This window comes from Ictidomys tridecemlineatus, chromosome 2 (assembly GCF_052094955.1).
Source record: "Ictidomys tridecemlineatus isolate mIctTri1 chromosome 2, mIctTri1.hap1, whole genome shotgun sequence".
Classification (NCBI taxonomy): domain Eukaryota; kingdom Metazoa; phylum Chordata; class Mammalia; order Rodentia; family Sciuridae; genus Ictidomys; species Ictidomys tridecemlineatus.
In genome coordinates this window covers 168,654,115-168,679,363 of record NC_135478.1, presented here as the reverse complement: position 1 = coordinate 168,679,363, position 25,249 = coordinate 168,654,115, and the positions used below count along the sequence as shown (strand labels likewise).

Genomic DNA, 25,249 nt, shown 5'->3' with positions numbered 1-25,249 from the left:
CTGTATTTAAACATACATCACACCAAAGCTCATGTCCGAGCTCATTTTCTTCTTTCCACATGTATTTTCCCAGCATCTAGTATGTTACCTTTATGTCCAATATAAGTTATAAAAATAAAAAGATTATAATAGAAAAATTAGAAATAACTTGGCAATTAATAAAATAAAGGTAATTCACAGAGGAGCAAGTCTAAAACTGCTACAGGTAAATTAAGAAACATTTAGATTCATCAGTGATTAGAAGTGCAAATTAAAACAAGAATGCAATATTACCTCTCATCATATTAAAAAAAAGTATGAAAGCCAGAAAATGCCATGTATTGAATGGACATAGGATCAGGAGACCCTGACCTCTCCAAGGAAGATCATACTTTCTAGATGGTGTGCTCCATCCAGCTTATTCCCACTCTGTGATGTGAGAATGCTATTACTAGGATGAGATGAGAAAAGGAGCTTGTTTATTAAAGGTGTAATTATCTTAATGAGATTAAAGAATGCAACTGTTTCAGAAGGCAATCTGGAAGAAATTAGTTAAATTAAACACACAAATGCCTAGACATCCCCTTCTTGAGTATTTGTGGAATTAGAAAAGCTGGGCCTTTGGAGTGTAGGAATGCTAATGATGGAAATAGTTGGCAACAGAAACAGAACACACCTGGTGTTGATGCCAGAAGGTGAATCCATCATAATATCCTTGGCAGGTAAAAACAAGTGAGAAACAGGATCTGGTACATAGAGCAATGCCATTTATGTAGACTTCAATGATATGCATGTAAAATTATAGTATATGTTTTATAAATAAATAGCAGGCATTACATAAAATAGTTGCCAAGAAGGGAACTGAAGAAGAAAATAAGAGAAAATGAATGAGTTAATAAATGAATGAATGAATGAAAAATATAGGCATGAAGAGGAAATCTAGAATGAACCAATAGGATGGTGGGCTATAAAATGAGGATTTGATGTATGTGGGGGTCCAGAACAGAAAGGAGAATTCTAAAATAAATTTAAACACACACACACACACACACACACACACACTCACACACACACATTGATTTATATAGATGTGTGTGTGTGTGTGTGTGTTATATAGTATTTTTGTAACTTCAGAAGTCCAACACATTCAGGAGTCCAAAAACTTCAGGGGTCCAACAAATTATTCTTATTAGTTATACTAATTACACATTCACTTTTATGTTAGGCTGTGTTAATATGTGAGAAATATATAGATACATTTTATTCTATTTTGACAAATATAATTTTTGTAATTTGCAATCTCAACCTATTCATATAGTAACATCAAAGAAGAAAATAAAAAGGAGGCATAGAAGAAAGGGATAAGAAAATAGGAGAAAAGGAATATGTAGCAAAGGGGGAAAAACAGTATTTGAACAGTGTCCTACTTATAGGACAAGCAGATTCCCTCAGTGATGATAAGACATTAAAAACCCTGGTATGTTTAACTGAGGAAATTCAACTATAAATATGAAATCCAAAGGTTGGAAATTATCTCACTAAAGAGCTAATACAATAATTTTGCTATTTTTATCTTTATTATTGCTATCATGTTTACTCTTGGTACTGGTAGTTCAAACAAAACTTAAAATAATGCAAATATACAAAAATTGACCTACTTTCATTAAATCAGGCTGCATTTACATGCTGTTTCCCTGGCCACACACTTAAATGATACCTTAAGTTTCCTTGATATACATGAATATATTATGAATTTAAATGACCTCAATATGTTAGTCAACTTTCTGTTATTATAACCAAAAAACTGAGATAATTTACTTATGAAACATTTATTTTGGTTCAAAATTTTGGAGGTTCAAGACCATGATTGATTGGTCCCATTGTTTTAGGTCTGAGCATGTAGGAAAGCAAAACCTTTTACATCACAAACCAGGGAGTAAAGCAAAAGAGGACAGAACGAGGGTCCTACAACTTCCTTCAAGGGCATGAACACAATGACTTTACTACTTCTCACAAGGCCTTGAATGGTTCCACCATTTCCGAAAAGCACCACTGTAGGGAAGAAGCCTTAAACACATGGGCCTTTGGATGAAATTCAGAATCCAAACCATAGTCCTGAATAAGGATGTAAGAACAATTTGCATTAACCAAGACACTGCCTCTAGAGATATACTGGAAGAAGGATAATCTGACTTTTGTTTTGTTGAAAATGGAATCTTAATTGAAAAGCATTTTTTAACCCAGTAACTTTAATAATGTATTCACATGTAACTGTGTGTGTGTGTGTGTGCACGCGCATGAGAGAGAGAGAGAGAGAGAGAGAGAGAGAGAGAGAGAGAGAGAGAGAGAGAGAGAGAGAATGAATTAAAACTTGCCTACTTCTCAGTAAAGAAAATATGTACTACTTTCAGAAGGATAAATGTTGTAGTTTTCAGAAGTGTATTTTTTGAATGACCTTGCTGCAGGTAGCTGACAGTTCATACTTTCTCTTCACCATAATCAAACTGTGCTCACATTTACTTTGGTTATTAACTAGCTGTTGTACCCTTGAACAAGTTGGTTAATTTGCCATCCTTGATTCTCTCAAGGGAGATTATACTTGCTCCATAACTAGTTTATTTCTGCTCCATGATGTGGAGAATGGGAGGTTCATGATAGAATGGAATAGAAAATGCAATATTTGAGCTGCAGATTTATATGATAAATTTAAAGAATATTTTAGAATCCTAAAATCTCTATAAAATAAATTATTTTTACTATCTACAACTTTTCTTGACATATGCAATAAAATTTCTCAAGCATAGAAAAAAATGTCATCTTCTATTTTGCATTCCTCCCATTTCCTCTCGCTTCCCTCTTAGTGGCAGTTTTCCAAGTTCTTCATTTTTCCTGGCTCCCAAGGTTTCTATGGTATCATCCTGACATAACTTTACTTTACTCCCAGCCATTGCTATGCTTGTTCTGGGTTGGTCAGCTCTGGATCTGGAATATGGAATGTTAAATTTGAATCTAAATTTGGTTTAAATTTACATGCCAAATAAAGTATTGAGTTTCCAAAGTTGATATAAATCTAAAATGCATTTTATTAACTTTAGTTATTTGCATTAAATTTTCATCAGAAATTCTTGAGAACAAATAAAAAATTAAAATGTCAAAATTTTACTCTTTAAAATATATTTTAAAAATATGTGATATGTCACAATGAAATATTACTAAGCCATAAAAGAATGACCTTATGATATTTGCTGGTAAATGGATGGATCTGGAGACTATGCTGCTAAGTGAAAAATAAGCCAAACCCCAAAAAGTTAAGATCAAAAGCTCTCTCTGATATGTGGATGCTAACACACAACTTGGGATGGGGGGCAGAGAATAGAAGTTCATAGATTAGACAAAGGAGAATAAAGGGAAGGGAGGAAGGATAGGAGTAGGAAGAACAGTGAAATGAATCTGATTTAACTTTCCTATGTACATATGTAAATACACCACAGTGAATCTCTACATCATGAACACCACAAAACTGGGATACTAATTAGAATAAGATGGACTCCATGTTTGTATAAATATGTCAAAATATACTCTATTGTCTTGTATAATTAAAAAGAACAAAAACAGTGATATGCAAATTTCCTCTCCATAGTACCATAGTATCAAGGTAAGGGAATTTCTAATTCAGAGGAAATTTTAATGTGAATTTAATCAGTGCATATTCCTTTAAATATAGTAATATCAAACTTGCTATATGTAAAATATATAGAAGATTTGTGGTAATTGTTTATTTTTTTTGTTTTAAGCCACTGTATAATTTATATTGAACATGAAGATTAAAAAAGGGTTATTAAGCAAAAATATATACTAGTATAGCATAATCTATTTCCATCCTTGGGCAGGAATATAGGCAAGATTTCTACAGACAAACATTATACAGCTTGGGTATATTTTTAAATTGCTCAGAATTGAAGAAATTAAATTATACATTGAAACATTCATTTGGATTATGATCTTGAGCAATTTACTTTCTACATGACTTCTTTCACTCATATGTTTTGGTAAGAACAAGCAATTAAAATTAGTAAGGTTAATGTATGCACACAAAAATTCCCAAATAAAATTAATTAATATAAAAAAGTTCTCATGATATTTTGAATAGGAAAAAAAATTTTAAAAACTAATGAATACCAAAATTGTCTGAGCTCCCTGAGCTGACCCAAACTTCTTTTATACATCTGGCTTATATTGAAAAATACTTATAATCAACAACTTCTGCACTCAGATCTAAAATAGATTTGGCTCCAATTGCAAAAAGAATAATCATAAAATAAATATACTCTGACATACTTTCCAGTATTAATTATTAATAATGAAAATAAATTGTTGGAGGATTACATGAATCAAATGTGTGTTGTTGAAGCATAAGTTGGCATCACTTTATAGACTGATGTTATAATGCAAGATCCTTTCAGATACTCTAATTTGTTAACCTAATTATTGAAAAGGTGATATATAAGAGATGATGTATCTTGATATGTCTTGTCCACACAACCAGGCCAATGCTAGTACCAATTATTAGAAAAATACACTTAATTGATGCTATCTAAACTTACATGGTAGCCCACCTGAATATAAACAATGTTCAAAGATATAAAACTCAGCATGACACACAAATAATTTATAAGGCCAAATTGTATTATCTGTATGATAATATTATCTTGAAGACTTGGGCATGTAAAAACTGAAGATATTAATGAACATATAGAAAGTTCTTGTTGTATGGATTTAGGGTGGCAACAATAAAAATTATAAATGCATGAAAACTAATTGGCTTCCTCATCTCTTTTCCTCCTCCCTCTCCCAAATAAGAAACCAATATCACATTTCTCCAGAAAGTTATGTTGTAACCTGCCAGAAGAGAAAATAATATAGTAATGATTAAAGAAATGGAAGGCAGAGAGTCAGTTCTAGGAAAGAGATGTAGCTGGAGTTTTCAAAAGCAATTGCAACCGTCATTCTGCTTGTCATTCTGTTCAAGGAATATGGCATTACCTCAAATAAAAACACTATCAGGCACCTTCAGAAAGTTGGACATTAGACTATCTGTGACTCATTATTCTTATTAAAAAACTTGGGTACAGTTAAGGGTGCCAATTATTCTCGGGGAAGTGACCTGGCTTTGTCATGGCACTTTCAGTGTTATAGATCAATGTGTAGAGGCTGAGTCCCCAGCATTACAGAATGTATAATACCCTCACCAGATATTTCCTCAGTGCAGGTGGGACAGGAAACACCAAATAATGAATATGACTATATTTCCTACCAACAGGTGAAGGGAAGATTGGAACTGATTACAGTAGATTTATAGGAAAAAAGTAATATGTTTCTTGAAATTCAGTTTGACTTACAAATTTGTGCTTTGAAAACATGGTTAAGTTGAATAAGGGAATATAATTAGCCATAGTCTGTGGCCCATTTAAGGAAGATCAGCATGATAGGATTCTGTGCTACTTACAATGATCACTAGACTAGTCAAGTATTCCAGTACTGGAAGGACTGGTGAAATGACAAAGACACTCTATGGCTTATTATATTTAGATTTACATGTGTCATTTTGTCACAGACAAAATCAGAGTGGTTGAATGAGTCAGAAGAAGGGGCATGGATGTATTAGAATCATTTTTTATTGATCCCCAGAAAATGTAACATGTAAATCACCACCTCATTTGAAGTTCTGCATCCTTTTTGATATTAATATTTTATGAATTGTTCATTTTTAAATATTTTTAAGTGTGCCCCACTATTCAGATAATATAGTTTATTATAAAATACAACCACTTTATTCTAGGCAAATTATTTCTTATAAACAATGAATTAGTGGCAAAACCATCATTATCCCAACTGAGCCTATATATAATGACAATATATAATATATATAAGAATATGAGTTTCATATTATAATATTATTTGACAGATTAAATGCATAGAATTTTGCTTACACTACTGAGATGTAACTTTAAATCATGCATAAATGAGGCAAAAAGGGAATTATGTTTCTAAAAGGGACTGTTATGACAAAAGTCTCTCCCAATCAAAAATTAGCTATAAAAGGAAAATTGAAATGCCCTCATGGAAGCAGGGCAAGATGGAGCATACCTGTAATCCTAGCTAGGCTGAGACAGGGAGATTGCAAGTTTAAGCCAGCCTGGGAAATTCAGCAAGACCCTTTTCAATAAATAAATAAACAAATTAATTAATTAATTAAAAGATGTGGATATATCTCAGTAATAAAACATATCCAGGTTCAATTCCCAGTACTGCAAACAAACAAAACAAAATATGTATGATATGTCAAGGTCATTATACTGTCATGTGTAACTAATTAAAACAAATTTTTAAAAAAAGAAATTGAAAAAAAAACCATACACACTCATCCCATTATATGAGAAAATAAAATGATTCCTTTCACAAAGGCGGAGGGATATCTTAGGACAATGCAAATACCAAAAGTGCTCTTAAAAAGTGTGCCAGGGGGTGAAGTGGGAGGGGTGTAAATGTTAGAATATCATCAGTGCATGTTATATGCTAATTGAAATATCAGCGAATTCCATTTATTTGAAAGATTATGTGTTAATAAATATGATAATAAGAAAAAAGTTAAAAAAACTATTCCTCCCTAGAAAGTTATAAAGCAGTTATTTGCTGTGTTAAAAAGTTAATTAAATTCATATTTTAATTGATGAATAGGCTACATTTCCAAACTCATTTTTTAAAAGTAGCATTATTCTAATACCAAGGCCAAGCAAGGGCACTACAAGAAAAGAAAATTACAAGTTAATGGTTCTATTGAACATAGATACAAAAATCCTAAACAAAAGACTAGCAAATTCAAAAACACATTAAAAAGATTATTCATCATGATCATGTGGGGTTTCATTCTGGGAGGCAAGAATGGTTTCGAATACACAAATCAATAAATGTAATATACTACATCAATGGAATGGAGGAAAAATATGATCATCAATAAGTGCAGAAAGAACATATCTTTATAGTATATCACATTGACAAAATACAAAAATTTCCATGGACATGAGAAGGCAGAGGGGGGGGAGGAGGAGGAGGAGGAGGAGGAGGAGGAGGAGGAGGAGGAGGAGAGAGGGGGAGGAGTCCTCAGAAGAGAAGGAGGAGTCCTAGAAACAGCAATAGTAATAGTAGTATTAAAAGGCATCCACATGGGAAAGGAAGAAGTAAATGTGGGTAGACGGCATGGCATGATCCTATATATAGAAAACTTTTAAAATTCCATCAGAATATTGCTATAATGAATACTCAGTCAAATTGCAGTATAAAAATTAAAATAAAAATGGCCACCATTCTATAAACTAACAATGAATTACATGAAAATTAAATGATTTAAAAATCCCATTTACAAAAGCAATAAAAATAAATTAATTAATAAGCCCTACATTTAACCAAGGATATGAAAGATCTGTACAATGAAAACTAAGATACTGATGAATATTGAAGACAAAATTTCATGGAATGATGTCCCATGCCATCCACTGAAAGAATTCATACTGTTAAGATTTCCATACTATTTTAGTGATTTTGTAGGTTTAATGTGACCACTATAAAATTTTTAAGAACTTTTTTCACAGAAACAGAAAAAAAAATAGTTCAAAATTCATATGGAATCAAAAGTATCCCAGATAGTCAAACAATCTTGAGAAAGAAAAAAGTTGGTGGCATCTCAATTTTTAATTTCAAAATGCATACTCACAGACCAATGGAACAGAACTGACAGCCCAAAAATAAATTTAAAAATATATACTCAACTATCCTCTAATGGTGTACTAAGAACACACAACAGGGAAATGATGTATTCCTGTTTCTAGGTATATATTTGAAGGAAATTATATCCCCTGATGGGATGGGGATACAGCTCTTTTGGTAAAGTGTTTGCCTAGCATGTACAAGGGACTGGGTTCAATCCCCAGCACCACTACCACCAAAAACAACAACAACAAAACACCAAAAACAAACAAACAACAAAAACCTGCCCTGTTTATCAAAATAACTAAGACATGGAAACAATCTTAGTGTCTGATGATGGATGAATGGATTGAAATGAATAACACACACACACACACACACACACACACAAAAGAAAAAGTAATTTTGTATTTACAACAACATGATTGAAACTTGAGAGCATTATTCTAAGTGAAATAAGTCAATCAAAGAACAACAATGTGTGATCTCCTTTATAAGTAGAATCTAAAAGGGTTGATCTCACCGGATCAGAGTGAAATGGTGGCTTGCCAGGGAATGGGAGATGGGGAAATGGGAAACACTGGCCAAAATGTTGAAACTTTGAGTTACAAGATGGATAAGTTCTGGGGACTCTAACATTGATGATGATTAAAGTTAGCAATACAGTTAGATACTTAAAATTTGTTAAGAAAGTAGATCATAGATGTTCTCGCCAATAAACAAATCAATATGTAAGATGAGGGATATGTTAATTAGTTTTAACAATTAGCTAAATTAATTATTTAAACTTAATTTAGCTTTGTAATATATACATAAATCAAAATAAGGAAAGTAGTATTAAAGTGGAAACAGTTTTTGACAAATACTTTGTTTATATTTGAATCGATGACATGTAATGCTTATATGAATGATAAAATCAAAATTAAAACAGTAATTCTTTGATTCACAATTTCTTTCAACACTAGAAGTATAAAAGTTTTATGTGGAGAAGTCATTTTAAATAATAAAAAGTCAGTAACCATGTTACCTTCCTCGGAGAATTTTCAAAGAAATAAATTATGTGTCAAGTTATTTCACAAGAAGTGCCAATATTTGTTTCTTTACATTAAATAGAAGAGTTAGCTTCGTTTTGATAGATGTTCAATAAAGAACAACTGGCATTTGATGGTTGAATTCCATAAAAAATGTTCTCCGTCACTTTAAATAAATAGAATTCAATTTCAAATGCTATCAATCAATATTATAGTATAAACAGCATCCCACAATAATTGATTTTCCATTGAAAAACAAGATTGTCTAAGAAGAGTCTAACAGCATATCTGTCATCTGATACATAACAAATATATCTCTTCTCTCCAGCTTTGTCACATTCATGCAAAGAAATAATTTCTCATAAGCAAATATGATTGCAACATAAAAAATGAATGCAGTATAGTTCTATAAGAATTATGGAAAGTATTCATATGTACACCATGAAATTATAAGGAGTCCTTTTGATGAAAAGAAAGGTTATTAGACCCATTTCACTTATGTTTCTACCTATGATATTAATAAAGAGCACCAGTAAAAGATGTTTAAGAAAACAACAATGAAGTCATTTTGCCTACTTTTTTCCTCATTTTATCTTCACAGTCATCTAGTAAGATAGATTACAAATATCCCTATTTTTTACAGATGAAAACACTCAGTTTTGGAAACCATATTTAGTGACAGTTCAAAAAGCCAGGTCTCTTGATGAGTTGCCTAAGTTCAGCAATATTAGCATTCTAAAGGCCTATTTTATATTTAAGTTATACAGAATATCTCATAAAATTTTGACTATTTTCATAGCTAATGCCTTATATTTAAGTGCATAACAAATATAAATGAATATATTTTAACTGAGATAAATATAACCACATTAAATCTACATATATTCAGTCAGTATGTATCAAAGAGGATTGAAGATTCTGGGCCACTATTATCAGTTGGTTGTGATTTTGGATCATACAATTAAGGAGCAAAATAGGAAAAAATGTTTTCAGAGTGTAAAGGAAGTATGGAGGCAGCATTTCCAGGGTTAGAATGAGACAATGGGTGTGAAGTTGAGAAGTAGAGATGGGGATGATGAAGAGCTCAAATGGGCTGGCATATGTTGTGAAAGCCATGTAGGCCACATTATATTCAGACTTAATTCAGTTGATGATATTAAGGCATAGATGAAAGATTTACAATAATCCCATCCTCATTTTAATAACATTCTACCATTTGGAGAGGACATATGCTTTCTTTCTCATATTGTTCCCAACTTTGGCAGGTTGACGTCAGTCTCTTTTATGTTTTCTCTGTATCATGCACATACTTCTATTATATTCAATACACATTATTTTGTTTTTGTAATTGTTTCCACTGCTGTTGTGTGAGAATTTCTATATCCATAGTACAAGTGTTTACTGAACAAATGAAGAAAATCAAACCAGACGGGAAGCTGGGAGAATTGGTAAGACGATAAGAACTCAAAATCGTAATTGATTTTACATTTTTACATTAAATGCAGTTTTCAGAGAATGTTATCATGATAAAAAATGGGATTTCTGGGAATCAGTTCTTTTAATCAATAAAGTACTTAAATCCATTTTTCATAGTTTATTAATGCAAGTTCCCTAAGCACCATAAAACATTGGTAGAGATTTTATTCAATTTTTCTCCCTAAATACTTATGGCAATATTGGCAGAGACATAATTTTCATAAATAAATATTACATAGTGACCTTCCTTCATAAACATTAAAAAATGTGGCTTTTGACCATCTTTTCTTCTACCAAGATGTGAATTAACAATGAAAGAAATAAAAAAAATTTGAACTGCCATCTGGAGAATCACACAAATATACATTTAAGAGAAGTTCTTATTAAAGGATATGTATATTGTATTAATTTAAAACAAGGCAGAATATGTGGATGCCAAATACTCTGTAGTTTTGTTATATTACATACAGATTTAACTTTTTTAAAAAAATATTTGAGTAACTTTTGAATTACTAAACATGGAAACTATGTATAGGAATAAATGACTGAACTTATTGAGGTCATTTTCATTGAGATAAATTTAACATATATGTATATATATATGAAATTTTATATATATATAAATCTAAATATACTTTAAATCTATATTCAGTCAGTATGTACCAAAGAGGATTGAGATTCTGGGCCACTATTATCAATTGGTTATGATTTTGGATCATACAATTAAGGATCAGAACAGGAACAAATGTTTTCAGAGTGTAAATGAGGTACCTAGGCAGCATTTTCAGGGTTAGAATGAGGCAACGGACATATATGGTGTGTTGTGTGTGTGTGTGTGTGTGTGTGTGTGTGTGTGTGTATTATTTCTCACCATTTCACCTATCCCATTTCTACCTAGGTTATTTCTAAAGTTTCTCAACTACTTTCCTTACTTCTACTTTTACTCCTTTCAGACAATTCTTTTTTTTTTTTTGAGAGAGAGAGAGAGAGAATTTTAATATTTATTTTTTAGTTTTTGGTGGACACAACATCTTTGTTTGTATGTGGTGCTGAGGATGGAACCCGGGCCGCAGGCATGCCATTACACTACCTCTTGAGCCACATCCCCAGCCCTCAGACAATTCTTAATATGGCAGCAAGAGTAATTCTATTTAAGTGTTCAGCTTGTGTCAGGTAAATGGCTTCTCATCTCACATCAGAGATTAAATATTTTACAGTTGCCTATAAGATTTAATCTCTATTACTTCTCTAACCAAAACTCTTGCTGTCCGCCATTCCACATATTCCATCAATTCCAGCTACACCAACGTCTTTGCTGTCTTACTGTTCCTTGGCATACACCAGCATGCTCTTGCTCAAGGTCCCCCTTCCTCACCTTGGTGGCTTTATTGAAATCTTCCCTTTTCACTGAGGTCTTCTCTGATCACCCATCTAAAAATGATATGCCACCTTCCTACGTGCCATGCCTACCCTCCTTCCTTTATTTTTCTTCTTAGCATTTATTACCATTTAATATATGATATTGATAAAAACACTTTTCTGAATTTGCTACTAGAATGTAAGGTCAATGCTTTTATTCATTGAAGCTGCAAAAGGACTGAGAAAAATGACTGCTTTACCTATATATCCTAAAGCATTTTTTTTCAAAACTAAATGGATTAATGATGATACTAGGTGAATTCAAGCACCCATAATCAACAATGATGAGGATCTTGGGCATGAGCAGAGATTAAAGTAGCTTAAGATATGGAATCAGGAATCTTATTTTCTCCTACACAGTCAGTGAAACTCAATAAATATATGAAAAACCATTCATGTGAACTTGTTGAGTATTAAAATGAAAACCTGTATTCCTGTAGAATACTGTTTCTGCTTAAGCTCTGGTCAGTATATCCAGAATATAATAGTACCTTATAACTATCTATTAAAAATTTATAAGTGAATAAAAGCCTTGAAAGATCTGTATGGTCTGCACAGTGTCTTGTCCACAGAAAGTAATGGTTTGCTCTTCAAAATAATCCAAAAGTTACTTGGAATTCTTGGGTTGCAGGAATGTAAACCTGTGAGCTCCATTAGGCCATGATCCTGGTATAGTGCATGAAGACTTGAACAACGTATTCTGCATCTCTTTATTTTCATTTTCTTTCAACATCATAATGAAAACACCACAAACATTGTTAGGTAAGGAAAAGAGTTTTTCTTTTCTAAAGGCATACTTTCCATAGTTTTCAGATGTAGTTTATATTTTTATTCTCTCAGATCCTGATCAAACTTTCCCTGCACAATGGAAATTTTGGGCCCACTGCTTTGTAGGATCTTGGCACTGTGAGTGCAAGAAGAACCAAATTATTATATTTCCTTCTAGGATATATCTATACAGAGTCGATACTGAGTGAATGTTATGACCTATTTTAATTCTTCATTATTTCTAGTATTCCTAATGTTCTCATCTCTGCTCCTTTGTAGCAGTCATCTCTCTGGACTTCTGTCTATCCCCTCCAGCCACTTTTTCATCATTTTACTATTTCAAATCAGTAGGTTCTTGTATTTCTACAGTAAGATCCTCAATATCTTTCACCAGGAAGAAACATTTCATTCAGGGATAAAGCCAGATCTTGTAAAGCTTGAAGCTTATACAGTTTATTAAAAAAGTATAAAATTATTTATATTAAATTAAAGTGGATATTTGTTAAAAGATGAAACAACAACCAATTACAAATGTTATAAAGCTGACATGTGCTACAATTCTCAAATATTTTTAAGCCAATCCTATCTTTGTAAGGAGGTATATGAGAGGAAGGAACACTGAGAGTCATGATTTATCTACTTCTTATCTCACTTATTCTTTCATTTCTTGTGATTAAGTTTTAGTTCCTAGATCTCCATCTTATATGACATACCCAGCTTAATGGCACTCACATATTACCACCTCGTCTGCCACCTCCAAATCTTTGACTCTATGTTTCTTCAGGTTAAATCTGTCCCTTATATCTCTTCAACAGGCAAAGTGTCTCATAAGTCCTATAGGTTTAATGTCAAAGACCAGGTAAAATCATGAAAATGACACTAACTCAGAGTCTTCTGACTCCAAGTTTGATGATTTTTCAATCAGGAATATGATATATTTCTGTAGTTCACAGTTAAGATTTGAGCACGGTTAACGATCTAAACAGGTACAGGTATGGGGCATGAAATTCAAAATTAACATAGCAAACATTATTCTTACCATATAAGATCTTCAAAGTTGAAAAGAAGGACAATTTCTGCACCACTTACAATATGCCAAACACTATGTGTTTCTGATATAATATTTATCAATCTGATAACAACTTGGTAAACACTACTATTATCCTAATTTTCCAACTAAGAACACCCAAATACTAAAAGTTAAACAACTTATCCAGGCAGCAAGTACTAGTCCTGGTCTTAAATCCTAACCTACCTCACTCTAAAAATATTCTCTCAATTATTAAACAAAAAGTAATGACACTTGAACCCAAATAAGTATTATCCTCTGATAAATATCAAAATAAATGTGTACAGGAAAGACATATCTTTGTCCTGGCAATGAAGGTAATAATTAGCATCCTGATGTAGTAAGACTGATATTACTGAAACCTATAAAAATGTATTAAAACCTCCCAGTCCACATACAAACAATTTATATTTTTTTCTTCCCAGAAGACAGTTCCTAAATATTCATTAGAAAATCTCTGTACCAACATGAAATGTAACCTTGTCATGTGTACCTAACATACTGGCTGTAGGGAATTCTGAGAAATCTCATGCTAATTACTAATCCGTACCTGGTATTCCCCCCGGAACAAGAACAAGGAAGCTCACTCATCTGTGTGCAGTGTTTCTTGATCTCCAACCTTGATCACTGCCATGCCATCTGTAACATATGCCAAAAAAGCATAAGCAGAAATAGAGACTTTCTTGCCTGGGAACAATCTCCCGTGGTTACACAGAAGTATGTCCTCTAACAATGCTACTGGAATCAGCTCTTGTACAATAGACATCTTCATGGAAGGGACTTCCAGAGGCCACCTTCTAAAATCAAAATCACCACTTCTAAATTGGTTAACGTCATTCTTACAGGGAATACTGATTCTCAACAATAAATCCACCAGTATTTTCTTGCCAGAAACCGTCAGCTCATCTTTAAGAAGAACTAGCCAGTTGGATCATTATCAACCACTTTCACTGAAACAACTAAAAACTTAAAAATATAAAACTATCTATGAATTAGAATTTATGCACAGGTAAAATCCCTCATAGACTAGCTTATTGATAACAATGAGGTTTTTCTCATCCCTGGGTAGGTCTAAGGTCTGGGAGAGCTAACTTGCTGTTAGGCTCTACATATACAAGTAAACACTGGGCATCACTGGTTTTTAACTTTTGTTCTCATTGTGTTTCCACTTATTCATTAAAAAGGTTCTTGGAGCTACATTTCATATTTGAACACTATATTCCTAGTTTTTAGCTACAAATTCCAAAAAATTTTCATAATATTGTAGATATTATCTTCAAAATATTTTACTAAATTAACTTTCAAACAACCTATCAATGTACACCAACTGTTTTTGGCCCACTAGATAAAAGATATTTCAAGTCCTCATTGATTCATTTTTTTCTTATGAATATTGTTGAAATTATAAAACTATCATTCCAGAAATGTATTTCACATTTAATATATTATGATATAAAAAAAACAAGACAAAATTTATTTGGAGAACAAGAAATCCAGTGATAAAATAAAACTTAGAATGCAGGATATGCACATAAAGTATTAGCTTTACCCACAATAGTTCCCAAATAAATTTCTATTTTATTAATATTTTCTACTCTGCCTCTTATTTTGAATACTTAATAATATTATTATGAGTTCGAATATAAAAATACAAAATTACTGTTAAATAATTGCTATTTATTTATTTATTTATTTTTAGCTTTCTTAAAGCCTACTTTATTGTATTGATTTAGAATACAATGACTAAATCTCCAGGTCAAACAAAGATTCTGCATTATGAATATTTTGAAGGCTCAAATAGGACTAATATATGTAAAAAAGAAAAAATATCTGTAAAAATATATTTTTTCTACAATAATCTATGCATTCAGTATAGTAACTATCAAATCTCGACAGAGATTGTCATGAAAATGAACAAGCTGATTTTAGAATTTATACACAAGTTAAAGGGTCAAGAATTGTTCCAAGAGGACTTTGAAGAACACAATATAGTTTATTTTCCTATAACATGTCAGGACTTAATAGAAAAATATTATAATTAAAACTGTAATATTATTGAAGGAGTGGACATGTAGACCAGTATCATGGAATATGAAACTCAGAAAAGACTCATAAATGTGCAAAAACTTCAGTGTATGATATATAGCACTGTAGATCAGTCAGAGTAATAATACTGATTCAAAAACTGGTGCATGAAAAATTGCCTATTCAAATTGGGAAGGAAAATAAAAGTATACTATAAGTTTCTATTCCAGATCAAAGATAAACTAGAACTAACTTAACTCAACGAGTATAAGGAAACATATAGCTTTATAAGTTTTAGAAGAAAATATAGAATAACATTTTTAAGACTTTAGAGCATGAAACATTTCTTAAATTTAACATAATAGAAAAAAAATTTGACTATATTAAAATTCAAAAAAAGAATTTCAAAAAATAAACCACACAGTAGAAGAAGGTATTTCCATCCTACATACTTAGGAAAGCATTATATCCAGAATATATAAAGAATCTCTAAAAATCGATAAAAATACACAAAAACCCAATTGAAGAATTAGGACAAAGAATAAGTAAATCACAAGTGAGAAAAATTGAAGAGATAATAAGATTACTAAAATATGATCACACTCAACACTACTAAAGGGGAAGTAAATGAAAATAACAGTAGGATATCATTCTATATTACTGCTATAAAGGAAATATAGGCTCTATAGTATAACTTAAGGTCTGGTATTGTGATGCCTCCTGCTTTACTCTTCTTGCTAAGGATTGCTGTGGTATTCTGAGTCTCTTATTTTTCCAAATGAATTTCATGATTGCTTTTTCTATTTCTATGAAGAATGTCATTGGGATATTAATAGGAATTGCATTAAACCCATATAATACTTTTGGTATTATGGCCATTTGGACAATGTTAATTCTGCCTATCTAAGATCACGGGAGATATTTCCATCTTCTAAGGTCTTTTTCAATTTCTTTCTTTAGTGTTCTGTAGTTTTCATTGTAGAGGTATTTTATAACTCTTTTGTTAGACTGAATAAATATTTTTATTTTTTTGAGGCTATTGTGAATGGGGTAGTTTTCCTAATTTCTCTTTCAGTGGATTAATCACTGATGTATAGGAACACATTTGATATATGGGCATTAACTTTATATCCTGCTACTCTGCTAAATTTATTAGTTCTAGAAGTTTTCTGGTGGGGTTATTTTGGATCTTCTAAATATAGTATCATGTCGTTGGCAAATAGTGATAGTTCGCGTTTTTCTTTTCCTATTTGCATCTCTTTAATTTCTTTCTTCTGTCTAATTGTTCTGGCTAGAGTTTCAAGGATGATGTTGAATAAAAGTGGTATAAGAGGGCATCCTTGTCTTGTTCCAGTTCTTAGAAGGAATGCTTTCAATTTAGAATGATGTTGGCCTTGAGTTTAGCGTTCATAGCTTTTATAATGATGAGGTAACAAAAAAGGCATGGTGTTGGCACCAAAACAGAAATATAGGCCATTGGTACAGAATAGATGACACAGAGTCAATTTCACATAAATAGAGTTATCTCATACTAGACAAAGGTACTAAAAACATATATTAGAGGAAAGATAGCCTCTACCACAAATGGTGTTGGGAAAACTGAAAATCCATATGCAGCAAAATGAAATTAAACCCCCTTCTCTCACCCTGCACAAAACTCAACTCAGTGTGGATCAAGGACTTAAGCACTGGAACAGAGACCCTGAACCTAATAGAAGAAAAAATATGCCCTAAATTCTACTATGTAGGCTTAGGATCTGACTTCATTACCAAGACTCCTTCTTTAAAAAATATTTTTAGTTGTATATTTATACTATACCTTTATTTTCTTTCTTCATTTTTATATAGTGCTGAGGCTAAAACCCATTGCCTCACACGTGCAGGCAAGCACTCCACCACTGGGCCACAACCTCAGGGCCTTAACAAGGCTCTTAAAGTACAAGAAGTAAAAATCAAGAATCAATCAATGGAATTGAATCAAACTAAGAAGCTTCTTATCACCAAAGGAACCAATTATGAAGAGAGAACCTACAGAATGGCAGAAAACCTTTACCACATGTACCTCAGATACAGCATTAATAACCAGGATGTATAAAGATCTCAAAAAAACACCAAAACCACCAAATAACTCAATCAGTAAATGGGCTAAGGAACTGAACAGACACTTCTCAAAAGAAGACATATGAATCATCAACAAATATATGAAAAAGTGTTCAACATCTCTAGCAATTATAGAAATACAAATCAAAACTCCAATGAGATTCCATCTAACTCCAGTCAGAATGGAAATTATCGAGAATACAAGCAACAATAAATGTTGGTGAGGATGTGGAGAAAAAGTTATACTCATACATTGCTGGTGGGACTGCAAATTGGTGCAACCACTATGGAAAGCAGTATGGAGATTTCTTAGAAAACTTGGAATGGAACCACCATTTGAACCTGTTATCCCACTTTTTTGGGTTATACCCAAAAGACTTAAAAAACAGCATACAACAGTAACACAGCCACATCAATGTTTATAAGCAGCTCAATTCACAATAGCTAAATGTGGAACCAACCTAGGTGCCCTTCAACAGATGAATGGATAAAGAAATTTTGATTTATCTATATCTATATCTATCTATATATAGTGATTATATATATACACACACACATACACATACACACACATATATCCATACACAAACAATGGAATATTACTCAGCCATAAAGAAGAATGAAATTATGGCATTTGCAGGTAAAAGGATGGAACTGGAGAATATCATGCTAAAGGAAATAAGCCAATCCCAAAGAACCAAAGGCTGAGTGGTTTCTCTGATATGCGTAAGCTAATTCACAATAAAAGGCAGGGACTAAGGAAGAATAGAAGTACTTTGGATTACACAGAGTGCAGTGAAAGGATGGGAGGCAGTTATGGGGGTAGGAATGATAGTAGAATGAATCAGACATTATTACCCTATGTGCATATATAATTAAATGACTTGTGTAACTCTACATTATGTGCAACCAGAAGAATGAGTTCTATTCTGTTTATATATGATGTGTCAAAACTGACATGTATAACTAATTAGAACAAAGAAAAAAATCATGAAAAAAAGAATATAGGTGAAGGAGAGCAAGGATTTAGAGAAACAAGAACACCAAATTTCCACAAAAGAATGTACAAAAGAGTACAATACTTCAGAGAGAAATTTGGAAGATTTACTATATTTGAAGTAGCCCACATGACCTTCTCCTACATTATCTATCAAGACGGATGATGGTCATTATAACCCAGAAATTTGACTTACATTTCAGAAGATGCTATTGGACTAGGAAACTACTTCAGATAATTGTAACATTGTTGGAAAGAGTTTACAAAAATTGTAGATAAACATAATTTTTGAACTGTAGTAGCAACATACAATGATAAGAATTCTACTTAGTTGTTGAATAATACAATTCTGCCCAGTACTTAAAATAAATGAAAATGTACTCGGTTTGGATAAGTCTCAAAAGCTTCATTTGACCATAAAAAGATGTCACAAAGATATGTACAGTAAGATATTTTTAAATGAATCATATTTGGTTGTGGATACATATATAACACTGAAGAAAAGCAAGCAAAAATGTGACTCTGAAATTAAGTCTGGTAGTTTATTTTGAGGCAGTAGTACGTTTGTGAGAGAAGAAGTGGCTATCGGAGGCTTTGTCTCATTTATATGTACTTATTTCTTTAAAAACACAAAATATGTGTGGTCAAATGTTAAGACTGCAATATAGTATGTTGGGCATATGACTGTTGGCCATTGACACTCAAACATTTGTAATGAAAATTGGCCAATTTCCTACTAAGTGTCAACATCAAATTATGGCTGCATTCCTCCCAACCAACTCACCAGAGAAGGAGTCATACTTGGGAGATGTTGCACTGGGCATCTTAATATGTGAGATGAGCACAAAGTATCAATAAACTGTGTAAATGTAGTAAGGTCATTTTCCTTATTAGGGAGAGGTGTAGACTGGAAAATCATTGCCATTTTAAAATATTTATTTATTATTATTATTATTATTTTATATATTTTTAGTTGTAGTTGGACACAACACCTTTATTTTATTTATTTACTTACTTTTATGTGGTGCTGGTGATCGAACCCAGCGCTTCACACGTGCTAGCGAGCATTCTACCGCTGAGCCACAATCCCAGTCCCTATTTATTATTTTTTAATTGGTACTTTTAATCAGTATGCATACAGTTGAAATTCACTGTGGTATATTAGTATATGAACATAGGATAGTTTGGTGAATTTCATTTCACAGTTCCTCCCATTTCCCCAGCCCTCTTCCGTTCCCTGAATAGCTTTTCTCTATTCCACTGATCTCCTTTCTATTTTCTATTTTCCCTTTCCCCCTTATTTTACTCTAGCTTCCCCATATGCAAGAAAATCTTAGAATTTTGGTTTTCTGAGTCTGGTGTACTTCACTTAGCATGATGTTGTTCAGCTCCCTACTGCTCAAAGTTACACCCTGACTTTCTGTGGTTACGATGTAATGAAAAATTAACCATTGAGTTGTTTCAATAAAAAAATATACAAGACTGAGAAAAAAAAAAAACATGCTTGCCGTTTAAGGAAGAATGAATTCAAAACAAATGTGTTGGTCATCAAGCGATTCCACAATAGAACTTACCATTTTGAGTTGAGATTTTAAGTTCAAATGCAAAACTCTCCTGTTTTGTGCCCTTCACATTCTCACAACTACACTGTTTTAGAGCTTCTGAGCCAAAGAACTGGCAGAGTAAAAATCTCATGCTCAACACTGCACAGGAATATAGCACTGCATTTTCCAGATTGGAGCTTTCATTTCTGTCCATCACAATCCCATCCCCACCCCTGAGATCTGAATTTAATTTTACAGCAAAGAAAAAACACTAAGGAAAAACAACAGCAAATAAACCTAGAGTAAATTTATGAGCAGTAAAGCTCAAAGTTGTGAGAATGTATGCCCAGAGGAAATACTTTGCATTTTGTTCATCTTTTCTGAAAAGATAATCAAAAGTTATAGTACAAAATATTGATGATGCTATAAATGTATGTGGTTCTTTACGTGTCACTTTATTTGCCTCACATAAACCTGCGAGGAGCTGCATTTTAATAACTATCCAATTTTTGTAACTGAAAATGAGTTTTTTATCACATTTCTTCATACATTGCCTGAACTCTTGTTTTATTAGTTAGTCACTGTGTTGGTCAGTAAGTATGCAGAAAAAAATAATTGACAGTGTTACAGGACAATAGAGGTGTGCAGAGTGGTGTGGGATACAGAGAAGAATTTATCAGATTAAGAGAATCACATCTAAGGTATAGACAATTGTATTATGAACATTCCAAATTCAAAATTTTCTAAGATCTTACTTAGTAGAGAAAAGAAAGTTTTTAACAGAGGAGACATCTAATTTTTGAACCCATTACTTAAGGTGATTACTGAACTTGTTATTGATATTGTGATATAAAAAGGTTTATAATCATTTGTTTAAAAATAATGATTTAAAATGAAAATGAAAAGCTATAATAAACTTTCAAAGTCCATATATTTGAGTATACTTTTAGATATCTAAATTAGTTCAGAAACAGATACCATATGGGGGGAGACCAAAATGGGATAAAATATTATACAATATTTAAGACTAACATTGGTGAACATTTCAAAAGTCAGCATTGTCCATCTAAAAATTGTTAAAATGGATAATCTTAAAGCAAATAGTAAGAAACAGTACTTTAGAAACTTAATTATATTTGTAGTTAAGTCCCCAGCAAAACCTCATCTTTTTTTGGGAGTAAATCCTCATAATTTTGCAATAAAAATTATTGCTAATTCTCAGCATTCTTAAGCCCAACATTCTTCTCTATTATTAAATGAGACAAAATTACCTTGTTCAGAAAGAATTTTCAAAAATGGATTAAACCAAATCTTTTTTCAAAAAACTAATGGGATCATTAACTCAGAAAATATACTGGGGATTCTTTCGTCATTTTAAAAACAAGTACATTCAGGAAAAAAAAAACTTATGAGCATCAGAAAACTTATGTGATTGGTATGATTGAAATGGATAAAGCAAAGAACAAAATGAAAGAGGAAATTTGAAAATATTATTGCTTTCACCAAAATCAACCTGATCAAAATCCATGCCATGGAGTGTAGTAGAAGTGTTAAAATGTCAGAACCTAATGAGTCTGAAAAGCCTTAGGTCCAGCAAACTCTTCTGATAACAGCTTTGTAGTTTGGGGAAGAAAGAAGAAGAATTTAAGAATTTGGTAGCCAGCTGAATTGTCATTTGCTAAGAGCCACAGCCAAGTAATATGATGCATGGCATTTTGGGTTGAAAGGTGACGCCAGCAAGCCATTGAGATGATATGATTATGTTAAGATCTGCATTCATATGGATATTGGACTCCTGCTGTCCACCTTGGCCTGCGGGACTCCTGGAGAGTTCCCATTGGTTGGCGAAGTGCGGGTAGGAGGGAATTCCGGAGGAGGAACTTCCTCTTGGGAGAACGCCACCTACGTGGATATTACAAATATTGATAAATGATGTTTTAAATCATTTGGAAGAAAATATTCAACCTGTAAAGGCTCTGTTGACATACTTTTGTATTAAAAAATACATCAAAGATAAACTTGGAGATCATTGATTCTTAAGTTTATTTGGAATTCCTTAGGCAGATAAAGAAATCTCTGCATATCTGTTCAAATATATAAAATTTTTCCCTAGGATAAAATTAATTTAAAAGGATGGAAAAATAATCACTTTGATTTCCTTCAACAAGTAAATTTTTAACAATTATGGACCATGAAATAAATTTTTAAGATAAAAACAAAACCTCTAGTGATGAAAAATTTGGTATTATAGCAATGCTTCACATCAATCACAAAAACCAGGATTACATCTCAACCAATCTACTGCTTTGAAATGTTTGCAAAATCTATCATGGGTTGAGGTGGATGGTCTTAAGACTTCAGAATATAATGTTTAAACATGCATACATGCACGCATAAAAACACATAAAGCACCAGAAAATATATTAATCTTTACTAGGAAAATGCTTTGGCATTGTCATTTGGGTGGTGGCCTTCTACCTAGGAAATCTTTGGATATGAAAGGAATGACCCTTTACTGTCATAGCCTGGTGGCACAGAACACAGGCATAGCCTTTATGCTACCCAGAAAGGGTATGATTTATCATGTGTTAAATTAAATATTGTACAAAATATTTAATGTAAAAACAGTATTTAAATATCCATAGTTAAGACAGCATCATGAATTTAATAGAAACATTATCAAGTATTTTATTATGGATCTATGGGTTAGGAGTAAATAAAATAAAGATGAAAATCATAAATAACAAATTATGGTTATGGGTGCACAAAAACTGAACTCTAACTAGAGGATCTGTGCTCATAGAAAAGCCTGAATTAGAACTGTGGCAAAACTTTGAGAGAATATATAAATGAAATAATTAATACAAATTAAATATGTTATATACACATAGTTTTTAATGATTTTCCACTTAAATAAATCCGATAAATTACAAAACTACTATCCCCAAACAAGAAATGAGGACATTAGTAATAATCTTCCATCTTGAAAATTCACAAAGGTAATTTTAGGTTAACTTTAATTTTCTTTCTTGAATGAGTTGTATTATGTTTATTTTAAAATTAAATTTCTGAACTTAAAAAATGCCACACAGGCTAGCAAGGGCATATTCCTATGGTGGTATGTTAATTCAAAGAAGGCTATGGAATTTTATCTGTAGATCATTCAAGTATCTTTGCCAAATAATATCAGAAATTTACTATCACAACTTTTATTTAAAAATAAAAACTGAATGTTCAGTTTCCTTTGTGAGTCTACTATGTGAAAATGATCCTATCACTCCCATCTTTGAAAATGGGTCTCAATTCATGTATCCCAGATTGCAACATCTAAAGAGTAGTGTTAGCCCTGAAAGCTATAGTTATAGAAAATTCATGCAGTCCCAGTGTTTTTCTGATAATCATCATTATCAATCTTCCTTCATTAGCTATCTGGCTAGCTCGCCTGACTTTTCCTATTTTATGAATATCATTAAAATATTTTTGGTAATATACTTTCAGTTACCTATTTTTTGATGTATTGCTAAACTAGCATTCTGGAGACAAGCAAGCAAACAAACAAAATACAAACAAAAAGGCTAAATTTATAATATATTTATATTTTAAAAGCATAAGTACTTCCATCATGACAAATTAAGGCTACCAACGATATGTCAATAATTTGAAGTTGGGAAGAAATGTATACAGCACATTTTAATGAGCTGAATCAAGATGCCTGTGGCACAATACTGAAGAATAAATACCACCTCCAGTTTGTTTATTTTCATAGTTTATCAAAATATCCAAGAACATTTTTGGTAGTTTCCAAAATGTTTGGCTCAAATAGATGATGGTGAATCATTTTCAGCATAATTAAAGATTATAACTAACAACAAGCAGAAGCTAAACCATGAAATGACAGAAAAAAATGCTTTTTTCAAAGTGAGAATTTTATTTAGAATAAAAATAAAAGGTTATATCTAATTTATTATAAACAGTGTTCACTGTAAATAATATCACTATAAATAATATCACCAGAAGCTCACAAGCTCTACACAAATATATACACTAATACACAAAAATGTGTATCCAAAGAGTAGTGTTAGCCCCGTGTGTGTGTGTTAGAGATTTTGAAATATTTGATGACTACATTTATGATTCATAATTGAAAATTATCATTATGTATTTTGAAAATTCAGCTGAAATACTGTACTGAACAGAAATGATATAATAATATTTTTGACCATTTGTTACTTCTTATAAAGTTATTACATTAAAGCGCTTGTAGTATAATGTAAAAGAAGACAACACCAAGCAAGAGGGTTGGAAAACTTTATTGTGAAGGGCCCAAAAAGTAAATATTTTAGATATTGCAAATCACACAGTGTCTGTCATGAATGCTGTCCTAGTACTGTAGCAGGAAATCACCCAGGTTCCACATGTGAATTAATGATCCTGCCCGTGTTCTAACATTCTTCACAAAAACAGGTGGTAGACGGATTTGACTTGTGACCTGTCTGTAGTTTGATGACCTGACTTATGCTTGTACTGAATCATTTCTTTGAATCTTCGTAGCTCTGCTTTCAATATAATTTTTCTTTTATTCACGAAACATTATTAGAGTGAACCAAACTGTTGTTTTTTTAAATAAAATTTCCCCAGATAGGAAAACTGTTGGCTTATTAGTGTCTTTTATACAAGTCATTCCTGTAGCTAACCAACTGCCAAAAGGACAATGCAATTGAAAATAAAATGAATATGTCTGTGGACATAATTTCTTTTGTATTGCCATACCATTATTTCATAGTTTACCATAAAGACAGAGCCTTACCACACAGTAACAAAAGAGAAAATTTGCATGTTAAACTAAAAGGTATTTAATATGAGTACATTCATTTTTCTTTGTTTTTGAAATCTCTTATTCTTACCTTCCATAAGTTTCCCTGTCTGTTCTGCTCCTCCCCCAGGAAGAATTTTGGCAATATAGGCTCCAATTTCTCCACCATGCCCAGGGATTTCTTTACCACCTACAATTCTGATTCCTAGTCCATTACCTGTATTGAAGAATTAGCAAGTTAGTAATAATTCAAGAAGAGACTAT

At 32.1% G+C, this 25,249-nt stretch overlaps 1 protein-coding gene across 4 annotated transcripts in view; it reads right to left on the bottom strand.

Moving 5' to 3' along the window:
- The window catches only part of Pclo (piccolo presynaptic cytomatrix protein), a 402,900-nt gene that overhangs the window by 101,652 nt on the left and 275,999 nt on the right, over positions 1 to 25,249 (bottom strand). For all 4 annotated transcript variants that reach the window (XR_013435134.1, XM_021735866.3, XM_078040136.1 and 1 more), the window contains exon 10: positions 25,077 to 25,202. Coding sequence is in view for 3 of the 4 variants with exons in the window: in XM_021735866.3 (XP_021591541.2) it covers positions 25,077 to 25,202 (126 nt within the window). In the remaining variant the exon portion in view is untranslated. The remainder of the gene's footprint in view (positions 1 to 25,076; positions 25,203 to 25,249) is intronic.